The 25,279-nt window shown below is 41.9% G+C and overlaps 2 protein-coding genes across 3 annotated transcripts in view; one reads left to right on the top strand and one right to left on the bottom strand.

Annotated features, from left to right (window-relative positions):
- Positions 1 to 583: 583 nt before the first annotated feature.
- Positions 584 to 2,251, bottom strand: snai2 (snail family zinc finger 2). 2 transcript variants are annotated; one of them, XM_085390038.1, is made up of 3 exons: positions 2,009 to 2,251; positions 1,243 to 1,764; positions 584 to 951 (listed from the first exon to the last, which is right to left on the bottom strand). In XM_085390038.1, the coding sequence occupies exons 1-3, from the start codon at positions 2,085 to 2,087 to the stop codon at positions 770 to 772; spliced, it is 783 nt and encodes a 260-aa protein (XP_085246164.1). In that variant the 5' UTR covers positions 2,088 to 2,251; the 3' UTR covers positions 584 to 769. The 2 variants fall into 2 exon arrangements, with proteins under 2 accessions (XP_085246164.1, XP_085246165.1); XM_085390039.1 differs by having other exon boundaries at positions 2,030 to 2,251.
- A 3,549-nt stretch (positions 2,252 to 5,800) lies between these two features.
- sntg1 (syntrophin, gamma 1) overlaps positions 5,801 to 25,279 on the top strand; it is a 45,469-nt gene continuing 25,990 nt past the window's right edge. The window contains exons 1-11 of the mRNA XM_085389718.1: positions 5,801 to 6,349; positions 17,120 to 17,439; positions 18,094 to 18,143; positions 20,722 to 20,856; positions 22,832 to 22,888; positions 23,076 to 23,133; positions 23,222 to 23,265; positions 23,604 to 23,645; positions 23,990 to 24,116; positions 24,668 to 24,750; positions 25,053 to 25,183. Coding sequence (XP_085245844.1) covers positions 18,117 to 18,143; positions 20,722 to 20,856; positions 22,832 to 22,888; positions 23,076 to 23,133; positions 23,222 to 23,265; positions 23,604 to 23,645; positions 23,990 to 24,116; positions 24,668 to 24,750; positions 25,053 to 25,183 — 704 coding nt within the window. The 5' untranslated portion in view covers positions 5,801 to 6,349; positions 17,120 to 17,439; positions 18,094 to 18,116. The remainder of the gene's footprint in view (positions 6,350 to 17,119; positions 17,440 to 18,093; positions 18,144 to 20,721; positions 20,857 to 22,831; positions 22,889 to 23,075; positions 23,134 to 23,221; positions 23,266 to 23,603; positions 23,646 to 23,989; positions 24,117 to 24,667; positions 24,751 to 25,052; positions 25,184 to 25,279) is intronic.

Here is a 25,279-nt window from a genome sequence, read left to right as displayed (position 1 = left end):
TACAAAATGTCATGAAACTTTATTTTCAAAAGTGTCATGATAATATGAAAATATCAAAAATCATTTAGCATCACAGTTTTCACTGTTAATATACAATCATCTCAGTCACACTTACATTCAATATATAAAAATAGAAAAAGGAACCTGTCGCTGGAAAATGCATATTATTGCTGAGTAAATCTGAGGCACTTCTATTGCTTTCTGAGTGCTGGCGAACTGTTTCTAAAGACTGTGCAAAAGTTATAATAAATTCACCCTAAGTCTAAGTTTGCACTTGTTCCCTATCTAGCAATGGCTTCCATATTCCTCTGGTTATACTGCCATTCATTCCAAATGCACCTTTTGGTATTGCTTGTATTAAAAAAAAACAATAATAAACTGCTTAACAGCCATTGAGAGAGACATTGGTACAAACACTGTAGATAACATTGTGAAGGCATATAAAACTTCTAGACATGCAGAAAAGTGCATGAATAGCACAGGTAGGTGAGTACATGGTTTGACAAAGCTCGACACTGATTGCAATCACAGAAACACTGCTTGAAACGAGAGGCTTGCGAGCACTGAGCTATTTCGCACTCTGAAATGAAATCGGCCGGTAGTAGAAGAAAAAAAAAAAAGTCTGTAAATTTGTGAACAAACCCACTTTGGTGTGATTCCCTGACAGTTCTCCTGGGTTTGGGCAAAAAAAACAATAAAGAAGAAAGAGAGGAGGGTGTTTTTTCTCTTTCGTTTGTTTTTTTGGTGGTGGTGGAAAAGGTATCCCAGTTCAGTGTGCTACACAACAACCAGATTCCTCATGTTTGTGCAGAAGAGACATCCTGGAGAAGGTTTTGGAGCAGTTCTTGCATTGGTATTTTTTCACATCCGAATGGGTCTGTAGGTGAGCCCTGAGATTGGACCTGTCCGCAAACGCCCTGTTGCAGTGAGGGCAGGAGAAGGGCTTCTCTCCTGTTGGAGTAGAAATGAGGGAAGACGTTTGTCAGTGACTGCACACACAGAGACATTGTGGACTATATATTTTTGTAATGGTTGCAACACAGTTTAGAAGGCAAGCACTGCTGATGACTCAAAAGGAGAAAAAGAAAATAAAAAAGAATATCAGTCTGAGAGTTCAGTCTCACTACAACACAGTGGGGAGCTGTTAGAACCACTACATCATATATCAGCATGTTGATCCTGATGAATCTAAAGCTGCTTCTTCACACAGCAGGCCCCACTCTTATCACCAAGTCAACTCACCAGTGTGCGTCCTGATGTGTCCCTGGAGCAGCCACGGTCTGGAGAAAGCTTTCCCGCATATTTTGCAAACACAAGGCAAGGTGTGAGTCCTGATGTGCATTTTGAGAGCCCCCAGGCTAACGTACTCCTTCTCGCAGTATTTACAGCTAAAGGATTTCCTCGTTTGGGCGTCGCAGTGCAGCTGCTTGTGCTTGAGCAGTCCAGAGTACGTGGAGTAGGATTTACTACACAAACTGCACTGGAATTTCTCTGCCTCAACTCCGTGAGGGTCTGTTAGCTTGGGCAGCATCTGCTCGTCTTCATCGCTCCTCGGGCTCTCGGAGCCGCTGTGGTCTTTAGAGGAGGTGTCGGAGAGCGATGAGGGGTATCCAGAGATGGGAGAGAGGTCACTGGGGAGCGGAGATAGCGGCAAGTTGCTGGTAGTCCACACTGTGATGGGGCTGTACGCCGCCGGGCTCAGGATCTCTGGCTGGGGGATGACTGACAGGGGAAGAGCCTTGTAGATGTGCGGTGTGATGAACACTGGAAAAAAAAAAAGACAGCAAGGGTTATGAGACTGTCATGACTTCAGTGAAAAGCACAGATTTCAAAGCAGGTAGTCCAGTGAGTTTGAAACGAAACTAACTTCTGCAAAGTTAAAAAAAAAAAAAAAAAAAAACAACATGAAACGCGTCTGCCTGTGGGAAACACAACTTTTTAAACTTTTTAGAAAGTGAACACTGCTGCTTTATTTCTAAAAACAAAAAAACATCAAACGAAACTTTACCTGCTGGGCTTTCCAACTCACTATAATTTGGCTTCTTTGCGGAGTTTATGTGTTTCTTGACCAGAAAGGAGCGTGGCATCTTGGAAAACAAGAAGTCAACTTTTGGCAAACTTTTTTTTTTTTAGTTCTTAGTAAAAAGGAGATGAGTGTCAGTTTGCTGCGCGAAGACGGAAATCCTTATTGCTTAAGTCCAGTGGAGTGTCATCCTGCGTCGCTGCGCACTTGGAAACAGTGTAGCTGTAAAGAGCTGTAAATACTGCCTATCAGGTGCATGGGAGGAGCCACCGACTGCTATTTACATAAACTGGAAGCTCAAACCAATTACATTTCGTGTGTACCGCTGAACTGCAAAATGCGCGTGTAGCCTATGGTAGTGCTTGCACACCCCTAAGGGGCTGGGCTAGTGCCATTTATTCCAGTAAGACAGGTGCTTTGTGCATAGATGTGCAAAAACTTGGTTGTGATTCAAGCGTGCAAGTGGGTTAGTTAAGTGCAGTGAGATGAGGAAAAGGAGCAGAGTATTTTTTTTTTAAATATCGAAGTAACGAAAGAAAAGGAATTAGGACTTCAGGGTGACATAGATTAGCTACTTAAAATGCCATCGCTAATGCAATCACTGCACGGAGTGTGCACAGTGTCACTGATGATTGTTGTGTTATAAACCTCTGGGGACTTGATTATCCTTTATGGGTGGCATGCTTGAATTGGGGGAAGCTCCCACCAACACCAGCATGCATAATAATGTTGATGATGATAATAAATGGCTTGAAGGGAAAGGGGAGGTTTATAGTGCACACACATATTTATATATACATGTTTATTAACCAGGCAAGTGACTCCAGGAGAGTGCAAACCATCGAATGGCAAAACTGCATGCTGCCATCCACATTCTCATTCACTGGCTAAGGCAAAGAGTGGTCCCTTTCTAATGCAGTTTTCTGCGGGGAAAGCCACACATTTCCTTGTCAATAATGCAATAAGGCATTCATCCTTTAAATGTAAATTTAAGTGTAGTTCCCTCTCAAGGTCAGCATCATACCATAATCAAATTTATCCCTGCTGCTGCTGAACTGGAGAGGGAGAGGCAAACTTAGCAGTGTACGCCCCCTTGTGTTGGAGTCAGTTCTAAGAGACAGGGTGTGAGTCTTACATCTAAACTAACAGGGCAGGAAAAAAAAGAAAGCCACAAAGGCAAAGGCTTAGCTATGGTGATATTGAAAAGCAGCTCCTGGAGCACTTTGATTGGCTGGGTCAGCAGATATGAAAAGCTCCTTATGTCTGGGGCAAGCCTTAAGTTAATTGTGAACTGCTTATCTTATCTAGAAAACATAATTGCAGATCATGAATAGTTTCCCTTTGTGCCTGCTTGGATTATAAAGGGAAGGGAAGGTTATCTGTGCATAATAACTCCCGGCTACTGTCACACATTCAGCACTCTGTAGGCACGTAGGATGGGTGAGAAATGGTGGTGTTTGGTGGTGATCCAGCAGAAAACATTGTGCACTGTAGAAGGTAATGCTTTGAAATCAATATTACCCAGCAAGCAAGTGAAGCACTGCGTGCATGCTTAGGTGAAAAATGTCTCCTTGCAGTTTTCATGCTTCAGTTATGTTCTCTGCATTCAGAGCATGAGGATGCTGTTCTACTGACAGTAATGAAGGAGGGTGGGCAGAAGCTCGGGGCTCAACTGAAATCATATCGCTAATTCTGAAAAGCAGAGGCTGTACTTCATGAGCTCTAAAATTAATTAACGGAGAGGAAGCCTTGAATCCTTGGCCCTACATTATGTCAAATCAGGACAGTGTAACGCCAGCAAAATAAATAAATAATTAAATGTGCTCGGTTAAAATGTGAACAGGACCGTGTGGTCAAGCACAGGTGTTTTCTGCCACACAGTCATGTTTTTCATTGCAGTTGAGTGCGATCCATCAGGACAGTGCAGGTTCAAACTGTTTTCCCAGTGTCACGTTTTCATATCACAACCAAAGAATTTTCCCCAGCAAATAGGAAACGATCAATGACTCTCATCACATTTGAATTCAAATTCAATTTCCAACCAATGCACGAATATGTTATCACCATTTTCCTAATGAGCCTTTCCCACTTTGGACCAATGAGGAGAGCACAGACGAGAACACGTACGCACGCACAGAAACCTCTCATGTGAAATAACTGCAGCTGTCCTCGTTTTGGCACATAACTGTCTGTTCGTGCAGACCCTCATCGCTCATAGTAAGAAGCTGATTAAGAAAATGGGTATAGATCCATTGCTCCACCTTTGTTGTTGTTGTTGTTTTTTTACAGTCCAGTTTTTGATGGTGTACCTAAAATGCAGATTAATCTGACACAGCGGCCAATTTTTCTTGATTTTAAAGTCTTTAGGGAGTGGCATACATTGAAATAACTTGTATGGCCTGCCTGCTAAAGCAGTAAAGCTGAGTCAGCTGCCATAATAGTTATGACAGAATTACTGCAAGTGATGGTGGAAAGTCTGAATTTTTAATGACATAGCCAAAGAAACTGTAAGTCAAATAGATTAAAGTTGTAATGAGGTCAAAATATCTCCAAGGCTTCTGTTGGGACCTACCTGAGGAATATATAACAACATTAGTAAAGGTGTGAATTAGCTTTGGTGATAATGGATCACAGTTGAGCTTTTGAGGAGGACAGCCTTACTGCTGAAGACACCTATAGAGGCTGCTGTTGTATAGTGAAGTGTGAAGTCAGTGAGCACTTCCATTTATTATCTCCCAATCACACGTCTCCCCTTGGCATAGAGAACCAAGAGAGCAGCTGCAGGTTGCTGCAGCAGTACTGTGCCGTCCAGTGCAGCAGGTTTTGACCCTTAATTAACAAGCCTTAATTAACAGGCTGGAAATCCGGTATATGTGGACTTCAGACTGGAATGTGGTACAAGTGCTGCACAGTTTATGAGTAAGTGCTGCCCGAGAAGGCAGCTTGAAACGTCAGAGGAGTCAACTTGCTTCATGTGGGGAAACAGCGGGATCTTTCAGCTGGCATGATGACAGCATGGAAAATAAGGAGCACCTGGTCAGCCTGCGCAGCTGCTCACGAGAGGGCCTGAGGGAGAGAATCCAAATACTACCAAGTGACTGAATGCATATACAGTGTGTGTGTATGTGCATGTGCTCACTGACAGCAAAAACTGAGTCAGTGTCTGACTGTGCAAGACTGAGAAAATCCACCCATGCCTTTTTTCCCTTTTATAAACCATTCAGCTCAGAGCATTGTAACTCACGTGCGCCAATCATTTTTAAGAATGGTCTACACATGTAAGCAGACATGAAATTATGTTTTTCTTTTGGTCATCTGCACCAGGGCATAGCTTGGTAGAAAAATCTATCAGAAACCTGACCCTTTAATCTAAGCCTAACCTTATCCTGACCACAGCTTCAATCTAAAAAAATCTGTGATTCATGTCAAAGGGGCTTGCAAATCTTAGCCAGATCCCCACAATGTGACAGTTTGGACAGATTTATGTCTGCACAACATGTGCAATACTAATAAACACACACTTTTGGATTGTAGTTTCCAAATAATGAACCAAATACTAACCCCTCCACCCCCTATTTTAAAAGTGAGCAACGGCCACGTTGTCCTCACATTTCACAAATGTCCTCACATCCCAAGGTCTAAAATTCAAACCGGTCCTAACAAAGATAGACGTACGAGCTCACAAGCACACGCAAGCACAGAGGACCGCAGTGCACGCAAATGTGATTGGTAGAAATAATTTAAAAAATGCTTTGTGATATATTAGTGTGTGTAATGTGGGACAGAGCGACGGGCGTCCCTGAAAACAGCAAAGGAAAAAGTAGAATCATGTAATATTTATGGATCCGGAGTTGTGCGGGTGCCTTGGGTAAACGAAGGCGATTGACGCGCGAGTTGAACCAGCCGCATGTGATCTCCAGCCTCAGTCATTTTGGCAGCGCGATGCGAGAGAGACAGAGAGAGAGGGAGAGAGAGAGACAGACGCGGAGCTATGAAAGCGGACCTTCTGCCAGAGATGTCGACGGAGAGGAATCCCTGAAACCACCGCTGCCCAGGAAATATGGACAAATCTGGTTCGGCGTGCGAGTGCGGGCTGTTTTCTGTCGGTTTTTGCATATTGCTACAGTGTAGTGGACCAGGATGCCGTGTGGGCGATGCTGCCACAAGGGATACGTTGTGATTTCGCAGAGATGTTTTAGCAACCGATGCATAAATTAAAATAAGAAGAAGAAGAAGGAGAAAAAAACAATCACATGATTGATTGATTGATTGATTGGAGTCCAAAGGAATCTAATAGGACATCACCACCTGTTACTAGAAAACCAGGTAAGCCTCACATACCTTTTTGTCGCTTTTACATTCACAGCCCATGACGAGCATTGGTACTTAATTATAATGTCCAGCATCTCTGAAATGAAGCATTAACCCACGCGCAATGCACTTTTTCTTGGTGGAGATGTTATTTGCGTTAATGGTGCGCTGAGATGTACCTGTCAGTCACCTATGGTGTAATGGATAATAAACCGTGGCATCCACCAATAGTTACGTTTGTGTGATGCAGTTTGCGGAACTTGCGATGGGCCTCGTGATAAATCAGTTTCCTTAATAGATGACATGCATGCGATATATGGGCTTGTAGAAACCTTTAACATTGGCTCGGTGCAGGTACACAGGCAGCACCCGCAGTTCCTCCAGCCAGTGCAGTGGCAGCAGACCTCCATAGTGCTATTCAGCTGCGTTAAAGTAGTCTCTTTGCCCTGGATGCCAGTAATCGACAACATTCCCACTTTTCTTTTAAAAAAAAAGGCCATTTTTACAGCTCAAACGTCACTCAACTATTCACAAATCCATCATCATCCCTGTATCCTCTTTCTCGAGCCTTCCCAGCTTCTGCTTCTTACAGAAAGCATCAAGGCAAACGTCCATCTGTGGTAAACCTGAGGAGTATTTCAGCCTGCTGCTGCTGCTGCTGCTGCTGAGGATGATGCTGCTGGCCCTGTGTGCTTTATTAGCTTCGCAGAAAACTCTTGAATCCCTGAGTGTTTCACAAAATTTACGATGCCTCTCTCGCTATAAGCTGGTGTGGCAGGGTGCTTACAAGGAAGGCTTGCTTTTAATCCATTATGGGCTGACAGACAGTCAGTGCAGTGTGCATCTATGGAGCTCACTGAGATGTAGAAATCAGGCTTCACCTCAGTGCTTTCAGGCTTGTAGCCTCAGTGTGTCCAACTCGCTGCTCGTACAGGCATATTGAGCTGAGCTGCTCCATTCCCTGGTCATAGGTCAGGTGCAATCTGTTTGATATACTGTGGGTCTCACTTCTTACGGAGGGGACACACACATTGACATGTCATTGATGATTTTATGTCCTAGCACATGCCTCCCTCCCATCCCGTTTGTGCTGATGTTCTAAATCAAAAAGGTGTTGGGTCAAGGCGGCAGAGGTACACTGTCAGGAAATCGGGCCTGAGTGAAACGCTGTCGCTCATGTCTGGTCCATATGTCAGGCGCGAGATAGCCAGGGACAAGTTGTTTGAATCCTCCACGCTGCTGTGTTGCTCTCCGGATCTGCTGATAACTGGAGACTAGACACTGAGTAGTACCCAACAAAATCATGATCTAAAACCTTCACACATATACACACACTGTTGATTGATTTGGAAACAATGTCTGCACTGCACAACCAAGTGTTCCTCCACACACTAATCAATAATCTGCTGTTCCTCCTGCAGCTGTATCCCACTGGGTCATTTAAAAATTGGGACTAGTTAAACGTCTTGAAATACACAAGTGGGAGAAGCCGTTCTAAGGCATCACTAGAAGCAGGGAATGTACACATTGCCATTAATTATACATGTTAACACATTCGAAGTGCTGTTATACTCCCCCAGCATTAGCCAGCAGCTTGATATGTAATAAGAGTTACTCTGCATATTCAAGGGTTCCACTTTCTGTACTCTAAGCGAGGCAGAAGTTCATTTCTTTAAAATGCCACATGGCTTTATTCAGTGACCTATTTTGATCATAAAAATGAGTGCCGGGCTGAAAACGTAGCACAAATTTCTTGACAACGGTGGCAGAGGAAACTCAGATAGTGGCAGCCAGGGTAAGGAAAATAGAAGGTGAAAATGAAAACATTTAAAGGAAGTGTTTTAGTCCTTCTGACATTTTACCTCCAGCAGTTGTTCTATCTGAAAGGCATTTGAAAGGCCGGACATCTTCATTACAATCTAGCCCCAGAGCCCAAAAAGCAGAGAGGAAAAATGTATCACACCTGATGTGTCTGTGGGGCTTTTACAGCAACTGTTTGTCCAGCCATCCATACGAACTGCTCCAGATGTTGAATCCATAGAGGAGGAGCCATATGCTTTTATTTGCAGCGTGATGTATGAGCAGCGCAAATAAAAAGAGAACTGTATATATTTCTCTCCAAGGGAGCGTGCGGGGAAAATATATTAGTGGGCTGTGCCACAAAGTCACTGTCATGCAACAGGAAAACTATTAGTCTGGCTTAGCGGCGACTGATGGCTAATGAAGCAAATGCGCACCAAACTCTTCATGGCGGGGAAGACAGAAGACACAACTCTCATTTATATGCACCTCATATACCAGCCCATCTGATTTAGAGCTTTGAGACTGCAATGTAGACTTAACTCACTGAAAGCTACACCTAGATGATGACTGCTTTGAGAAAACCAATAAGAACTTATAATACCAATAATGATAAAATGAGACAAGCATGCTGGAAGTAACAAAACCCAGTGTAGAGAACCTTTATACCGGCACGAGTGGATTTCTGTTGAGGGTGAGCAGTGTTTCCTTTGTGCTTTACAACCTGTAAGGAGCCCAGGCTGGACAATTTTAGGTCACATTTGATTAATGTGGAGAATCTGCTTGTTCATTAAGCACTGCTGCCCTGACAGCACGCCAGAGTCGCAAATCAGCCTCAGTGGAAGCAGATCCTGTGCACTGTAAACTGCGGTGTTGTGTTTCCTTGTGAATGATTTGCAGTTCATTCAACATGTGAATAGTAAAATAGGGCAAACATAGTAAAACAGCCCTCAGCTGCACAGTTTTTACTTACAGTTGTGGAACAATTTTATGGGCCCAACTTAAACAACTGTGGATCGGTGCGCACCACAAGTTTATGTCTGGGTGAAGCAGCTAGTCAGCCAAAGTTATTTTATTTAAGCCATGAAACACCGTGGCGTCCACTCATGCAGGAATAACTTCAAGAGCTTCAGCAGCTGTAAATGATAAAATATAGATACATTTATTACTGGAATACGTGATATCAAAGGGGAAAATTAGGGACTTTCATCCGGTTCTCGAGTACATCCTTCCACAAAGAGCAGAAAAGGAAGAACATATAGGTTCTCTAAAATTAGATAATAAGCAGCCTGGAAGCCTGGCTGGTCTTTGGTACCTACTGATTAAAGATGCCTCAGCAGAGACCTCAAGGTTAGATCATTGCACTCCTGCAAAGGCTCCACCAAGCATGAGCCTTATAGATCTCTCCAGAGTAGTGAGACATCACCAAAAAAAATCAAGCTTTAATACTGCTACAGCTTCTCGATTGTGAGGATTTACTGTTTTCTTCTTGTGTTTTAAATCATGTTGACTTTAATGCATTTTTGAAGATATTACTCTGATGAGCATTTTAAACTATTTCCCCATATTATATAGAATTAAATGTTTGTGGATAATGCAAAGGGATTTTTTAAGAGCAGTTTTCTGGTAAATATGTTGCAGATCAAATGACCACAGAGGAATCATTCATATCTCTGTGGCTTTTTCCTGTATTAATTCATATAAAAATCTTCCAAACAGAAGATTTACCCATGCACAACATACATATACGCTCATCAATCCCCCTACCCGATCCCAGGATAGTAATTTTCACATCACACATTATGAGTTTATAAATAATTTGTCCAAGCGTTTGAGAGATGGCTCTATACTTTTCTACTTTATATTTAGTAAGTGAACAGCTGCGTCCCTCGACTGTGTAGCATCATTTCAGCGTAGCCCAGCCTTCAGCAATATGCTGAGCTTTTTAATCCTTTCATGTACTCAACACACAGCATGGTGCCATTTCCAGGCCCCAAAGTCCTCCCCTGTGAGGCACTCCAGGCTTCATTGGTTAAAATCTAAAAATGATGACATGCACATTGTATATATATTTAGGATCTGTTCATAATTAGGAGAGTGAATTCTATTATTCAGTGTGGTATAAAAGCTGTGGCATTCATTTGATGAACCCAATTAAGACCCTCGTGTACGATATCATGCTTGAATTGCCCAGCCTGTTTATCCTTAGGCATTGCATCATAATGTCATGTGTAATATATATTAAAAAAATGCAATTCAATTAAAGAACCTGTCAGCAGCAAACATGCTGCGGGATCGGTTTAGTTTAGAGTTTGTTATCCATCGTGTGCCTGTTTCTGCCCCCAGATATCCAGCGATGTAATAGGGAACCAGTTTGTGAGATGATTCTCACTGATTTAAGTTGGCACCTACCTGATATCTGGTGGCTCCCTGCTGCCAAAAAACATAAATCATAGTCAGGAAGGTCATGAGCTCAGTCTATAAATGTGTCTATCACTAATTTACTCCTCTGCCTATCATTCACGAGCATCTGGCATGAAGAGTGCCGCTGGCTGTAACTGGAGATCTCAGGTATCGACTTACGAGGTAATAAAATACGTTTTTTGTTTTTTTTGACAAATACGCTAAAAGAACTGAAAACGTGGGGAGATGCTCTTTACATCTCGCCCCAATGATCGATCTCCAACGTAATCAGAGAAAAAAGAAAGAAGTGTAGCACCTCCAGCGTTACACTAAAACAGGCCCTGTTGAATACAAGATGTACTCTGTAAATACGCAACTGTTCAAACAGCTGCCTCTTGACATGAGCCTGTTCACTGCTGGAGTAAGGCTGAGGGGTGAGCTTATTAGCGTCAGCAGCAGACAAGCCAGCACACAACAGTTTTAGCACAATTCTTCGTGTCAAAACCAAATAATCAGTCAGCAGAGAATTATTCTGGCTTCAGAGTTGTGTCCATTTGTTGTTACTGCTTCGAGCTGCCTGCTGTTATTATGAAAGTAACAGCTGATTCACAGATGATCACAATTCGTAGAATTTACCTTCTTAAATGTAATTGTTGCTGCATTTTTGGTCTTCTTTGGTAGAAAATGGAATTTATTTGGGTGATGGATCATCGATCCCAGAAACTTCAGTGCTTTTTGTATTTTAATTTTTGTATTTTATAAGAAAATTATAGCTATAAAGTCAAGTGTAGTAAGGTGAAGGTTTTCTTTATGTGCTCTTCGGTTTTTTATGAAGCATATAGTTCATACACCAGAAGACAAAGTCAAAGCCGATCACTGTGCTGGCTCTTAAAACTTTAATTCGTACCTACCTAGAGGAAACAGACCCAACCAAACCAAATATAAAGATGATTGTCTTTTTGTTTGTGTTGAGTTGATCGAGCCTGGCTGATATCAGCAGACCGATACTGTGCACTGATCTACTGGTATCGGCATTTATAACGGATATAACAAGAAGAGACAAGAGAAATACCTACTTGGCTCACTTTGATTTTGATTGTTTTCCGTTACAGTTAAGTACCACCAAATGTGCATGGGGTTGTTATAGCCAGGGGTGCACATAAGTGGTGCACAGGTGCGCATTCGCTGTCAAAATAAAAGACGCGCACCAGATAAGAAGTTGCAACGTGCGTTTGCGTACATATAAAAGGCGCTGTTTTTGTCCGCTAGAGTTTTCACGGCATATTCTGCATCACATCTCTGTGCGTCCATCATTTGTTTGAAGCCAGCTCACCTCCTGGAATCACTTTTCTGAGAATACGTGCTTCTTTTGCGGTTCGGACTCCCTCTGACATTTCTTTGGAGGTTGAGGAACACCAAAGTAATTGCAGGAGCTTGCTTCTTCGACATCTTTAAGAGTTCTAAAAAAATGTCTGTACTCCTCCAGAAAATCGTATGTACGCAAACGCGCGTTGCAACTGCTTATCTGGTGCGCGTCTTTTATTTTGACAGCGAATGCGCACCTGCGGACCACGTATGTGCACCCCTGGTTATAGCAGTGTGAGCAAAAGTCCCGTTATGTCATTGTATGCGACTCAAACACAACACAACAATGGAGGACGAGGAGGTGATGGTATACCTGTGTATGGCGTTTGTCAGATTTGGTTACCCGTGATTTGTGTGCAGGCATTTGCTTTATTGCCGGGTTTGGCGGTTTTAAGGAGTCGCTCTCATGATCCATCGAGTGATGTTATTGACTGGCCGATCGGTGGAACGAACCGAGCCGAGCAGAGAAGGTTCTAGTGGAAAAGGACTATATCTTATCACTGTTAATGTTGCATAGTTTGCCCACCAAATGGCAATCTGTAACTTCCCTTTTGGCCACACGTGTTTGGAGTGCCACAATTACAACAACCAACTGATCCGAGCAGTTGTAAGCGTAAAGGAGTCATTAAATAACCACACGTAACAAATGCTAGAAAAAACTGTTTAGCTTTCAAGAATCTGAAATAAATATAAATCTGGCAGTATATCAGAATATTGGTGCTTTCCAGATTAAGTCAGTTTTTACCTCTCTGGTGCCCCCTTAACCTCGGATTTCCTTCTCAGAAAGCCAGAGCTGCTCCACTAACCCTGAGCCAACAATTCAAGACAGCAGCAGTGAATGTAAACATGAATAAAACTATAAAACTTGTAGTGTCGTGTTTTTGTCACTTGCTAAATATTCAACGCACAGAGCACTGACAAGACGGTTTCCATGACTGTGCTGCAGCGACGTTCTTAAATCCAAATATTATTTTGTAATGCTGGTGGTAATGAATGACTCTACCTTGCTAAAAAACAAGACAAGTCATGTTTCTTGCTTGCTTGTCTGTAATGATAAACAGTTATGATCACAGATCAGAAATAACTGTTGGAGGATGATGATATGATGATGTAAATTTCTTTACAAAGCAGCTAAATATAATTCATACTTTGCCCACGTTGACTCTACAGCTTTAAAAGTTATAGGCTGGATTCAGAAGGTAAACATATCAGGCATTAGATGAAGCTGCCAGCTCATAACAGAAGTGTCATTGTTTTCTCACGTGAACTGGCAGATCTTGTGAAATCTCATCAGTGCAATGCCGTTGCTGTTGAGTGGAACTGCTTCTGAGACACCATAATATTTGAGTAACATAATACCTCCTATCATCGCTCTCCAAATTAAAAAAGCTGCACTCTCAGGCACCATATGTTCCAGGTTGCAGAACAAATGAACATACAGTAAGTGAAACCCATCTCAATTTTCGAGAGGGAAAGCTACGTGTGGCGGAGCACTCTGCAGACAGCTGCTCCACCTACGCACAAACGGCCATTTATCATCCTGTATGGGCCACAGCTGTCCTCAGGTCTACGAGATGGAGATGTCATGTTACAATCTCCACACCATCTAGCTAATCTCACGCTGCTCTCTTGCTGTGTTTTCAGCCATTGTGTCAGACACAAGAGCGTTATTTGAAAAACATTGCTTGGCAAATTGGTAGGACTGAAAATATCTGATGGCGTGGTTGTAAAAGGAGTTCTGCTGACTCGACTTAAAAGGCACAAAAGGTTTGGCCTATTTCATCTTTGGAGAAGCACTGGCATCTGACAGGATATACAGGAGGGCACCTGTGAAGACAAAGTGCTCATATCAGAGCTGCAGACACATTTTTCAGCTGACCATGTGAAGGCATTCATTTTTAAAGCAGGCCTGCAAATGATGTCAGGATTTTTCTTACATCCGTTACACACAGCCGGCCTGACTCTGACAGTTTGGAGAGCAAGTGGAGGCAAAAGCCTTAAAAAGTTCAACCTTTAAAGTTAGCAACAGCGCTTAGCACAATCAGTATATCAGTGAAACTAACACACTTTCACAAATTTAGAAAAAAAAACATGTCATAGGTAAAAAAAAACAACATTTATTCTTCTGTAATAATAATCAGAAATAAACAGGACAGTTCATGTCATAGATGCTAAAATCTAATTTACTACAACCTTTACTACTGCTTTCCATATCTCCCACTCATCCTTTCAGTTTACTGCATCAGGAAATTTCTAATATTGGGAGTCACAAGATCCAGGTTTTGCATATTTAAGCTGGTTTTATCTTAATAAACATTCATTCAATCTTACCAATAATCAATTTATTTTTGGAAAACATAGAGAAAAGCACAAAAATCATTAAATGATGGAATTAAAAAAATCGAATCAAAGTTGGTAAAGATAAATCCTTCTTATTAACTAGTAGTGGTACTATAATGCAATACAGTTCACGCTACACTGTAAAGAACAGTTTCAGACTACAGTCAGATGCCAGTTTATTAAGAACATATTGTTAAAGCAAATGTAGTGCAGTATATTCTCATGCAACACAGTCTCACTGCAGTTTGTGAAACAGCCTGAACGTGTGATTCATGTTACTGGACGGGAATCTTACCTCCTTATTTTTGTTAACCTGAGCATGAGTTTGCATCAGATCAGTGCTTTATTCATTCATTCATGTCCATGAACTTGAATTGAAGATTTCCCACCTTTAAAAGAGGAAAAGTCCTCTTTGGAAGTGGCTTAAATCATTTCACAGCTCACGGGAACCAGCTAGGACTACAAGGATTTTTTTTTTGTTTTGTTTTTAAAAATTTCCAAATAAAACATTTGCAAAAGAAAAATAGTACTTAATTATAATTTCAAATAAACAACGAAAGGTCCAAAAATGATTGCCACTTTTTCAAATCTCCACTTTCTCGGTTGCCAGGGTAACTATGAAGACCACACAACATACATGTTTCAGGCTGGAAACATGCTTCCCGTTGAAAGACTCAAAGCTATGCTGACTGTGTTATAAACACAGGCTAATTTGGGCCCATGTACACAAACAAATGGATCTTTTTGCCATAAATTGAGGTTAATAATATTGAAGAGGTGAATAAAAATCCACCTCATTTATAGTTAGTTAGTGAAGGATTATTTATGCAGGACATCCCACTGAGATGAAGACCTCTTTTGCACACAAAACCTCTATAGTAATATAATCCGCTACACACACACACACACACACACACACACACACACACACACACACACACACACACACACACACACACACACACACACACACACAATGTATGAGAAATATGGGCCAGTAAAGTTTTACAGCTACCCAGAGAAATGAACGTCTTCACAGCTTCAAGCTGTGTTGCAGCTCATTCCAGCATTAAGGTGCTTAATGCTGGAAATCAGTCGTCACCAGTTCAGACTTTGTGTGAGGACTTTTCCTCTCTCCTGGGAGAGGTTAAATCAACACCTTTTTGAATCACATTCAACAGAAAACAAATACTGAAACTGTCACTGTGGGCTTTATTACACTGTGTTAGCTGGTATTTAATCTATTTTAGGTGTATTGATTGTTCTGTGTTGGAAACACTTTCTAAGGGAAACAAATACTTGCTTATTTTCTAAAGACCAAGCGAGGAGATATCGGTGAGTCATTAGCTAATAATTAGATCATAATGATCCGCTACTTATTTTAATTATCAGCTACTGTTTTCATGCCGCCTCAGATAATAAAGCATCTTGCTCAGTAGATACTCAGTAAATGATTGTTTCTTCAGGATTACTTTGCCTTTACCTGTTTGTGTGTCCACTCATGTAACAGAAAAACATTCTCACATCATCACAATGAAAGGTGAAAGAAAACTGTGTAGCTAAGCTATAGTAAAAAAGAATCAACACTAAACAGACATTATTCATTTTAAAGAGTTCAACATTCAAGTTTTCAAAATGCAACACAGCATGAGAAAGAAAGTTTAAAAGAAACTGACTAAAAGATCGACGCTGCACCCGTAGGAGCTGCTCATCCATTGAAACCCATCCCACGAAGCTCCCAGCGCACAGTTTTTGTTCTGCTGTTAATGTCAGAGGAGGTTTTTGGGACCCAAAACCAGCGACCCTGCTCTGTGACATTACGTGGTCTGCTGAGGTGCTTATCTAAACTCTTCCACTTGGCAATAAAACCTCTTAAAGTTGATAGCTGACCATCTAGGAGAGAAGAAGATTTCTCAGACTCATTTGTTGCACTGGTGGCGTCCTACACTACCACACTCGATTATGTTAAGCCTTTTAATATGATCCGTTCTTTCCCAGACTCAAGTAAGAGGTGAGGCCCAATACTTCTGTCCAACAGCTTGAATCAGCAGCTGGAGATCTGTTGAGACTGATCATTTTTTAAAAGAATAATGATATCACACAGCTATATTGAGTTCTTGCGCTGATTCTGACATAATATTAGTATTTGAGAGTTTTCTGAAAATTTCTTCTGTTTCGATTCAGCCCATATTCCTTAAAGGTGCTCGCGCTCTTGTTCCCTTCTCTGTTCTCCAGTGATTAACAAACATTTGCAAGTTTCACTAAGTCTACTTTTACAGTATAATCAGAAGTCAGTGATTTATGCATGAAATGTGGCCTCAAATGCATATACTGTGAGTTCTTTTAATCGCGCGGAACAATGATCAAAGTAGCAACGCTGCAACTCAACAAAAGGGTGGCAACGAGCCAAAAATACATACTAACGAGGAGGGTTTCTCAAGGATGAGCAATTGGAAGTTAATAAACGTGTTGAGATAGTCATGTGTGCTTAGCATACGAAAAACACAAGAAAGGCGAAGAATATGAGTTAATTGCATTTCGGCATTTGCGTTCATGAATCGACAGTGGGGTGTTTGAGTGCATCCTTCATCTTAGACTGAGAAACGAGATTCACAGTTGTGAGTTTGTGTTTGCATCTCTGCTTTTTTTTGTTTGTTTTTTTTAACCAGGTGGTTATTTAAAAAAAAAAAGCTGTGAATTTGCTTCTGATTCAACATCCCACATAAACGCAGCATTTGCAGTGAAAACACACTTGTCTGTATTAAGATTACATCTTTTGAGTCGTAGCCAAAAGCATGTAATCAACAGTCAGCCTTGTTTCAGAGCATTACTTGAAGACTTGCATTTTCTTTTCTTTTCTTTGTTTGTTTGTTTCAGCTCTCGAGTGGTTCTAGGATCAGGATGATACCATAGCCACATCCTCCTCCTGTTACTGCAGCACGACCACCGATAAGGGACCTCGAGGAGAGAAACCTCACTTCACGATAGCCTCTTTTTGCTCTCCAGCACCGGCTCCTCTGGGAATAATCCTGCAGCACTTACAGAGTAGCAGGAGAGGTGACAGCATTGCTCCCCCACCACCCAAGTCTGACAGCCATGATCCGGGAAGGCCCTCTGCTACGACTCAGATCGGGGATCAACTCACTGCTCGATGGCTAGGGCTGAACGTACAAAGAGCTGGGGGCCTTTCTGCTGAGGTAAGTCTCCGACTCCCTCTGCAGCACAGGTTCTATAATTCAAGTATGAGCCATTTTTGCTCTGCGCTCGTTTTGTTGAGTCAAGTGGCAGTCATGTCTGATTATAACTGAGTGGAACCGGTTTATGTAAATGCGGCTTTCTCACAACATTACTCAAAGACTACTTGCGTCAGATAATTGGAAGCAGTCAGATAATTTAAAAATGCGTGCATGTTATTTTGGGCAGAGCGCACTTTTACTTTCTAAACACATAATCTGTAGTAGTTTTGTAGTAGCACTTTCCACAGTCTTCTGCTTCCACTAGTAACACGGTTCATTTCTGGGAGCACTGGATTCGATATTGAAACATTTATTAGGATACCTGGGCTCTCACCTTTGTAATCAATTATTCATTAACCCTTAATGGTCTCCGGTTGTCTCCTGACATTGCTCAGTGAGGATTTTCTTTCGTTCTTGTCGCTTAGAAGAGGCACGTTTCGATGAAAAAAACATTTCTCTCCTTTGTCTGTGTTTTGTATGAGACTATAATGAGAATAGGCATCCCGCTAACAATGCTGGTTTAAATCAGCTCTGTGGTTTTGCTGCAGCAGGCCAGTCGTGTCTTTAAGCATTTGTCTCCTCCGACTAACTCAGTCTTGTTTTTCTCTATTGCAGTATCCCTCACTGCATAGTAGCACATGGATTTCAAGACTTCAAATGAAGAGGTTGGTAGAATTCAATCAATGTAACAATTGAGCAAGATTATAGAAAGCGGCGAGGCATTTTCAGGCACTTGGAAACAGTGTTAAAGCATGCAAGGTATCTGAGGGCCTGTGGCTACAACAGCAGCGGGGCACATACAGTGCAGTTTGTGCATGTGCAGTCTCACTGGGCCCCCTTTATCCCCCTTTAATCTGTCAACTGCAAACTCCCCCCACAAAAAAAACCAAGTAAAGCTACACAACAAAACACACCACTTAATGTCTTTTAGCTTTCACTTTATGAGCTCATCTTATCTGACATCCTGAGCAACAAGGGAAGGTGGTGATGATGGATCTGCAGCTGATTTACTCTCTGATAGCGTTTCTCAAGCAGAGACCATAGCCGCTTCATTTATCACCCAGCTATCATAAATTAGCGAGGCTAGCCATGTAACATGCCGGCACAAAGGCACACCGAAACCCTCTGTGCTTTTCATCATGCTAACTTCTGCTTACTTGCATCCTCTCTCCTTCCCTGACCTGGAAAATGCACGGAGAGTGGAGGCTTCTGGATGAGTAAGAGTGAGGAAACACAGGTGTACCCTGTGCTGAAGTCTTTTATATGCTGGAATGATGTATACATGCTGCAAGTTTTTTCTTGCAGCGCCTATGACAGAACAAAGTTGCAGTTGTGATGCAACACAATACACACTCATGGGAGGGTGATCAATCTTGACAGTTCAGAATATACAGGCTGATTACTTGCTAAATGTGTTGGCGTCACAGAGTCGCAGCTTTTTTCACTCGCTTAATGGATGAATGAGGAAATGTAAAATATACAGATCATCAAAGCCACAGCTTTTTATTTATCTATTTTTTGAATTTGCAATCTGACGCTGCTGTATGGTGCATCATTGTGCAGATGGTGCTGCAAGTAAATAAATAGCTCAGAAATCATAACAAAAAAACCCAACCCAGCAACACTGACTTAGAAGATTAAAAGGAATGTTCAATGATAACTAAATCATTAACAGTGATTCTGCTGTTACAGAGCAGCCATGTTGATCAAAGTGTGCATCGAAACGAATAAAGACCTCTTTTTTATGTTAGAGAAGAGGCTCTTTGGGCACTCGTACCAGCTGGGGTTGACAGTTTTGCAGCACATCACAAGTAACTGATGCTGCTAAAGACTGACCCGAGGAACCGAGGATTTCTCTTTGGGCAGCTTCCTCGCATCTCTGCCTTGCATCGCATCTCACTGCTGGGAGATGCTGAGATGTGAGGCACGCGATGTTGACAAGCTGGTTGTCCGTTTTTGCTCCTCGACCGTCTTTTTTTTCAAAATGCAACAAAGTTTACTGCAGGTCCTCTTGATAGGAAACATCAGAAAAATTTATTTTCCTTTAAAAAAAAAATTAATCTCGTTTGGCGTTCGCTGTAATGGTCCTTGATTAAAAGAAGATTCCCTCATAGTTTGCCACATGCACGGCAGCAGACTACAGCTGATAATGGTGGGGTGTTTCGGAGGTTGGTGTGAATTATAGTGAATTATAAAATAGGATAAAGGATGAGGTTCATTATGTACAATACAAGCACTGCAGCGGGTCAAATAGTGCTCAGTCACCTGAGATGCTGTCTGACCCGGCTAATATACAAACACTACTACCCTCATTTCGCTTGGCTAATGACTTTCACACAGACACGCATTACCTCAAATAACGTGAATTAATGGCTCCCTCATTTCATTTCTCACGCTGCAGCTGCAGGCGAGGGCTTGGCTCTTCACGTTCCTCATTTAGGGTGAAAGATAATATGCTCCGCAAACTGACTTTGATTCAAGTTCGACCCGCAATTTTGAGAGATACTCTCGCTGTCTCTCTGTCTGAGAATAGCAGTCATGCAACCAGCCTGTCTTGTGAACCGATGAGTGGCGTATCCTGGGCGACAAGGATGCTGACACTGGTGGCTTTCTTCTATTAGCAGTCTTGTCAGGTGAAGGTGCTCCTTTCATGTAGACCTTTTTAAGTCAAGGACAGGACAGGCATCACAATTAGCTGGGGATGAGGAAGGATACGCAGAATGCAAATGCATGCAGATTAGCGTGTTTTAAACGGTTCACTGGAAACACACACGCCGCTCTCACACTCGCTCGTGGAAAGCAGGGAGATTCAAATGCAGAGGTCGATTTGATTTGAGCCACTGAATTTCACAGCTTCTTAATTTGTCACCATTTGATATAATAATACAATGTGATGATATAATTTGGGTTTCTGTGTCTCAGCGTGGAACAGAGGGTACAAAAGTGTTATTTGGACTCGCAGAATGCGGCTTATAAGCCATATATCAATTGTTTTCTTGTATATTTTGTTATCCAAATTGGTTGTTTATTACTCAGAGCTGCTATTGTGGTTATTTGGTCCGACATTAGCCTTAACAAGAAGAGTAATTTAAAAAAAAGAAGAAAATAATAGACACCAAAACCCTGTTTCCTAATTTCCATGTTCATTCTGCAGCGAGTATTCTCAATGACATTTCATTTCATGGCCAGTTAATTTAGTCATGGAGGGATGATGAATGATTTTATCTCTCTGACTGTTCACAGACAAAGACTGGGATTTATTTGATGCAAGAAGGTAATGAGGAGCCGTTTAATATTCGACTACACTTGGCCAAAGATATTCTGACCATTCAAGAGCAAGATGTCATCTGTGTGTCAGGAGAGCCTTTCTATTCGAGCGTAAGTAACCCAGTCATAATTACAGACGCTGAAATCAGTAACGTATACAGCAGCGCGGGGTAATGAAGGTTACAACACAAAAGTGCTGAGAACACAGCTCAGTGTCTGTGTTAATGGAAAGCCTACATGAGTGAATCTATTCCTCATAAATCAAGTGTAGTCATTAAATAATAATTCACCTACTGAGTTTAACATTTAGCTCTCGCTTGTCATCACCCCTGACAACTTTTCCTTCACATTAATTATTGCGCGGGTTTCTTGTGCGAAAAAAAATATTCAGCTGAGACCCGAGACCGTGACCTTTCCCAAAATGGAATTATTCATTCAATAACATTTTCCTGGATAAAAATCCTCAAATGACAAATGGAGGTTTGTGTCCTGTGAAACATCATTAATAATCAGCGAAAAGGGCAAAGGCACCGGTATGCAAATACAACTGCAACGTATCAGTCCAAGTGCTGGTGACCAAGTTCAGTTGAATATTTGGATTGAATTTTACATTTCATTTAAGAAATTGCTGAATACGCTGCATGCATGCACCTTGAGCAACAGAGTGTTCATATTCGATGCCATACAAACCTGACTGTCATTGAAAAATGTATCAGAGCCCACCCGAGACAACTTTTAACTTCAAAAGTTGTTGCAAAACATAAAATACACTCACTGGTGACGTTAGTACCGGTAGGTACACCTTCACCTACACTTCTTTAAATTCTCATGGCATCGATTGAATAAGGTGCTGGAAACATTGCCTCAGAGATCATCTTTTGGACCATGTTGACACGACAGCGTCACACAGTTGCGGCGGGTTTGTTGGCTGCACATCCACGATGTGACTCTCCTGTTCAGCACAACCCAGAGGTGCTCTACTGAGACTGTGGGGGCCATTTGACTGCAGTGAACTTATTGTCTGTCAGTCTGACTTGAGCTTTGTGACATGCTGCGTTATCCTGCTGGAAGCAGCCACTAGAAGATGGGTACACTGTGGTCATAAAGGGATGGATGTGGTCTTCTGTGTGGCAGTGTTCAGGTAGACTGTGGTGTTTAAAAACACAGAAAATATCCCCCACACTATTACACCACCACTAGCAGTCTGAAATGTTTACACAGGTCAGGATGGATCCACGCTTTCATGATGTTTCTGCCAGATTCTGTCCCTGCCATCTGAATGTTGCAGCAGAAATTGAGACTCATTAGACCAGGCAACGTTTTCCAATCTCCTGCCCGCTAAGAACATGAACTGTATCCTCGGTTTCCTGCTTGTAGCTGACAGGAATATCACCTGGTGTTGTCTTATGCTGCTGTAGTCTACGTCTTTCAATGTTCTTGATTGTAACTAGCTGATATTTGCCTTTCCATCTGCTGGAAGCAGTCTGTCCATTCTCCTCAGACCTGGCATTTTCACCCAGCACTCACTGGATATTTTTACTTTTTTCTGACCATTCTGTAAACCCTAGAGATGGCTGTGTTTGAAAATCCCAGTAGATCAGCAGTTTCTGAAACATGTTTCTGAGCACAAACAACCACACTACATCAAGACTACTTCAAAATCACCTTTTCCCCTGCATTCTGATGCTCATTTTGCACTTCAGCAGCTCGTCTTGACTATTTCTGCATCCTTAAAGACACTGAGTTGCTGCCATGTGATTGGCTGATTAGATATTTGCATTAACGAAGAGTTGAACCGGTGTACCTACTAAAGTGGCCAGTAAGGCACTGTAAAAGAAAATCCATAAACTACACCTGAGAAAAGAAAACACACCCAATGCAACAAAAAGTACCAAAAGAAGGCAAATATTTGTAAAATGCTCAAACTTATGCTGAAATCAATAAACCACCTTCCTGTTTTGTATTAAAAAATGTTGTAATCATTAAAACAGTTAAAGAAAAGCTTCAGGAGTTAGATCGTTTTAATTCCACATTTCCACAGCTTGAAATCATATCCTGCAGTCTAAACTCGTCTTTCTAACTGCAGGAGAGGACTGTAACGATCAGGAGACAGACGATTGGAGGGTTCGGTCTGAGCATCAAGGTAATTTAGATCCCAGCAGATTAGGGCCGCTCCTCCCAAGCTCCTAGAATTAAGTCTGAACAAGTGGCATTGATTATTTCCTTGTCAATGTGCAACAACTGTGTCAGCCAAGGATGTTGATCTCAAGAGTCTTGTTCTCCATTTGTGATACCTTCGTAATCCAATTCTTTTTGATTTCTCTCTGTAGGGTGGAGCAGAGCACAAAATCCCTGTTGTGATATCAAAAATATCAAAGGAGCAGAAAGGTATAACGTCAGGGTTTTTTCTCCCCACTTCCCGTCATTTTCCCCCTCCTCTTGTTTGTTTGCGTTAAAGCGACTGTTCTCTTTCCAGCTGAACTGTCTGGGCTGCTTTTCATCGGAGACGGCATCCTTCAGGTAACACGCCGCATTAATGCGCGTTTACACATCTCATCCCACACCGCGAGCTAACACGTTTCCTCGTTCTTTAATAATTCATGCGCCACATGTCCATAAAACTGTGTGGCGTAATTATGCGTCCCTATAGGCTAATAAAGGTCTTTAATTTGTTGCATCTCTTTCAGCCAAAATAAATAAATAAATCGATTAAAGAAAATCTCCCACATGGCAACAGTTTTTGCCGCAGATGTCATAACAATTATTATGCTGGCCCCATTAATCATTTTGAAGATAAAGCTACAGTGATATGATGCCAGCAGTATCATTTAGGCTAACCGTGTTATTGTTGTTTCCAGATAAATGGAATAAATGTCAGGAGCTATCGCCACGAGGAAGTGGTAAGCTGTCAGCTCACATCTCATAGTTTCTCACCGCTGCAACAACTCTTTCAACAGCTTATCTTGTCTCACTTCATGATTTGTATCTTTCTGACATGTAAAGCCATTTTTTTCTCTTTCATTCCTGCCTAAATTCATCTGTAAGCAATATGTGTGAGTAAGGAGCATAAAAGTTGCACTCTGTAAATCCCTTATCTTGGATTTCCATTCTTAGCGAGGCTTTGGCACACCATGTTTCATCACAGCAAGCATTCAGCGAGAAAAACCTCACAGTTTACAGCTTCTGTAAAGAAGACCAAAAAAAAAAAATATTCCCAAGGTTTGTTTGTTTTTCTGCTTTCCAGGTCCAGGTTTTAAGAAATGCTGGTGAAGAAGTGACTCTCACGGTCTCTTTCTTAAAGAAGACTCCAGCCTTTTTGAAACTGCCCCTTTGTGAGGACTGTACATGTGAGAACCCTCTCATTCACCCCGGTATTAGGTCTAAGTACATAATCACTATTACCGCTGTGGAAAATAATTGGCCAAGAGTATTTATAGCTGGTGGGGTTTTTTTTTCCTGTCTAGAATTGGTCGCCCTGGAAACAATAAATTTGAGTCGACTTGAGAGAAATAAAGAAAAATACGCCCAGCTCCTGCTCCATTTATTTTGGACTTCCTGTCTTGTTAAGCACTGAGTAAAGATGCTGCTTTGAGGAGTAAACCCATCTCAAGCTTCAGAAAAGATGCTAAAGACTAAACTGCAGTAATTAACAAAATCTCAGGATTGATTGCTCTCGTATGTCAGAGCTTTATTGTGAGACATGAAAGCATTTCATGAAATCCTTTCATTTGCGTATATAGGGCAGGTTGACTGGCCATCCAGCCAGTCAACGGAATACAAATTGGCAGAGAGCTGGAGCCAACTTGAGCAGCAGAACAAAGTAACACGCTTTAGATGATGGCTGTGATTCATTGCTGCTAGAAACCTTGAAATAGACGGGGGTGTAGCTGTGGGTTTATTGTTGTTTTCCTGTATGCTGCAGGCATCCCCAGTGACCAGAGTAGTGGGACCTCCTCTCCTCTGTGTGATAGTGGCCTGCACTTGAACTACCATCCTAACAACACGGTACTTTTTCATTAGCCTTTCTTTTGATTGGCTGATTTAGTAGCTGTCCTTTTGTAACTACGCAGCAGCAGATGCCAGAAAGTTGTTTCCATGCAACTGTCACTGCTTGCTGATAGCTAGGATGTTCTATCTTTATCTTTTGAGGACGGCAAATCACTTTTAATCTGCAGCTTGTGCTGTCTGTGCATCCGCAACAACCGTATAGTTGCAGCAGGACTCGGGCTCTTTGACATGGGAACAGCTTCAAATGCTGGAGGTGGGAAGGGGCTATCTCTTCTAACTTCGGTTTCACACTTCTGCAGGACACCCTGTCCTGCTCGTCCTGGCCCACGTCCCCAGGGCTTCGCTGGGAGAAGAGATGGGTGGACCTGCGCCTTATTCCTCTGCTACACTCACGCTTGTCACAGTATATCCCCGGCTCTGACGTTTCCAGGTGAGCTCTGGGACTTCGTGCTGAAGTGTCAGTTTCTTTCTTCTTAAGATGTTAGTGCAGAGATCTCTTACATTTTAAATGCTTGGGGATTTTCAA

This window comes from Rhamphochromis longiceps, linkage group LG18 (genome assembly GCF_057381845.1).
Source record: "Rhamphochromis longiceps isolate RC_006_pf linkage group LG18, R_longiceps_female_GT1.1, whole genome shotgun sequence".
In the NCBI taxonomy this organism is placed as follows: Eukaryota; Metazoa; Chordata; class Actinopteri; order Cichliformes; family Cichlidae; genus Rhamphochromis; species Rhamphochromis longiceps.
Note: the sequence above shows the minus strand (reverse complement) of the source record. Positions and strands in the feature narration are given on the sequence as shown.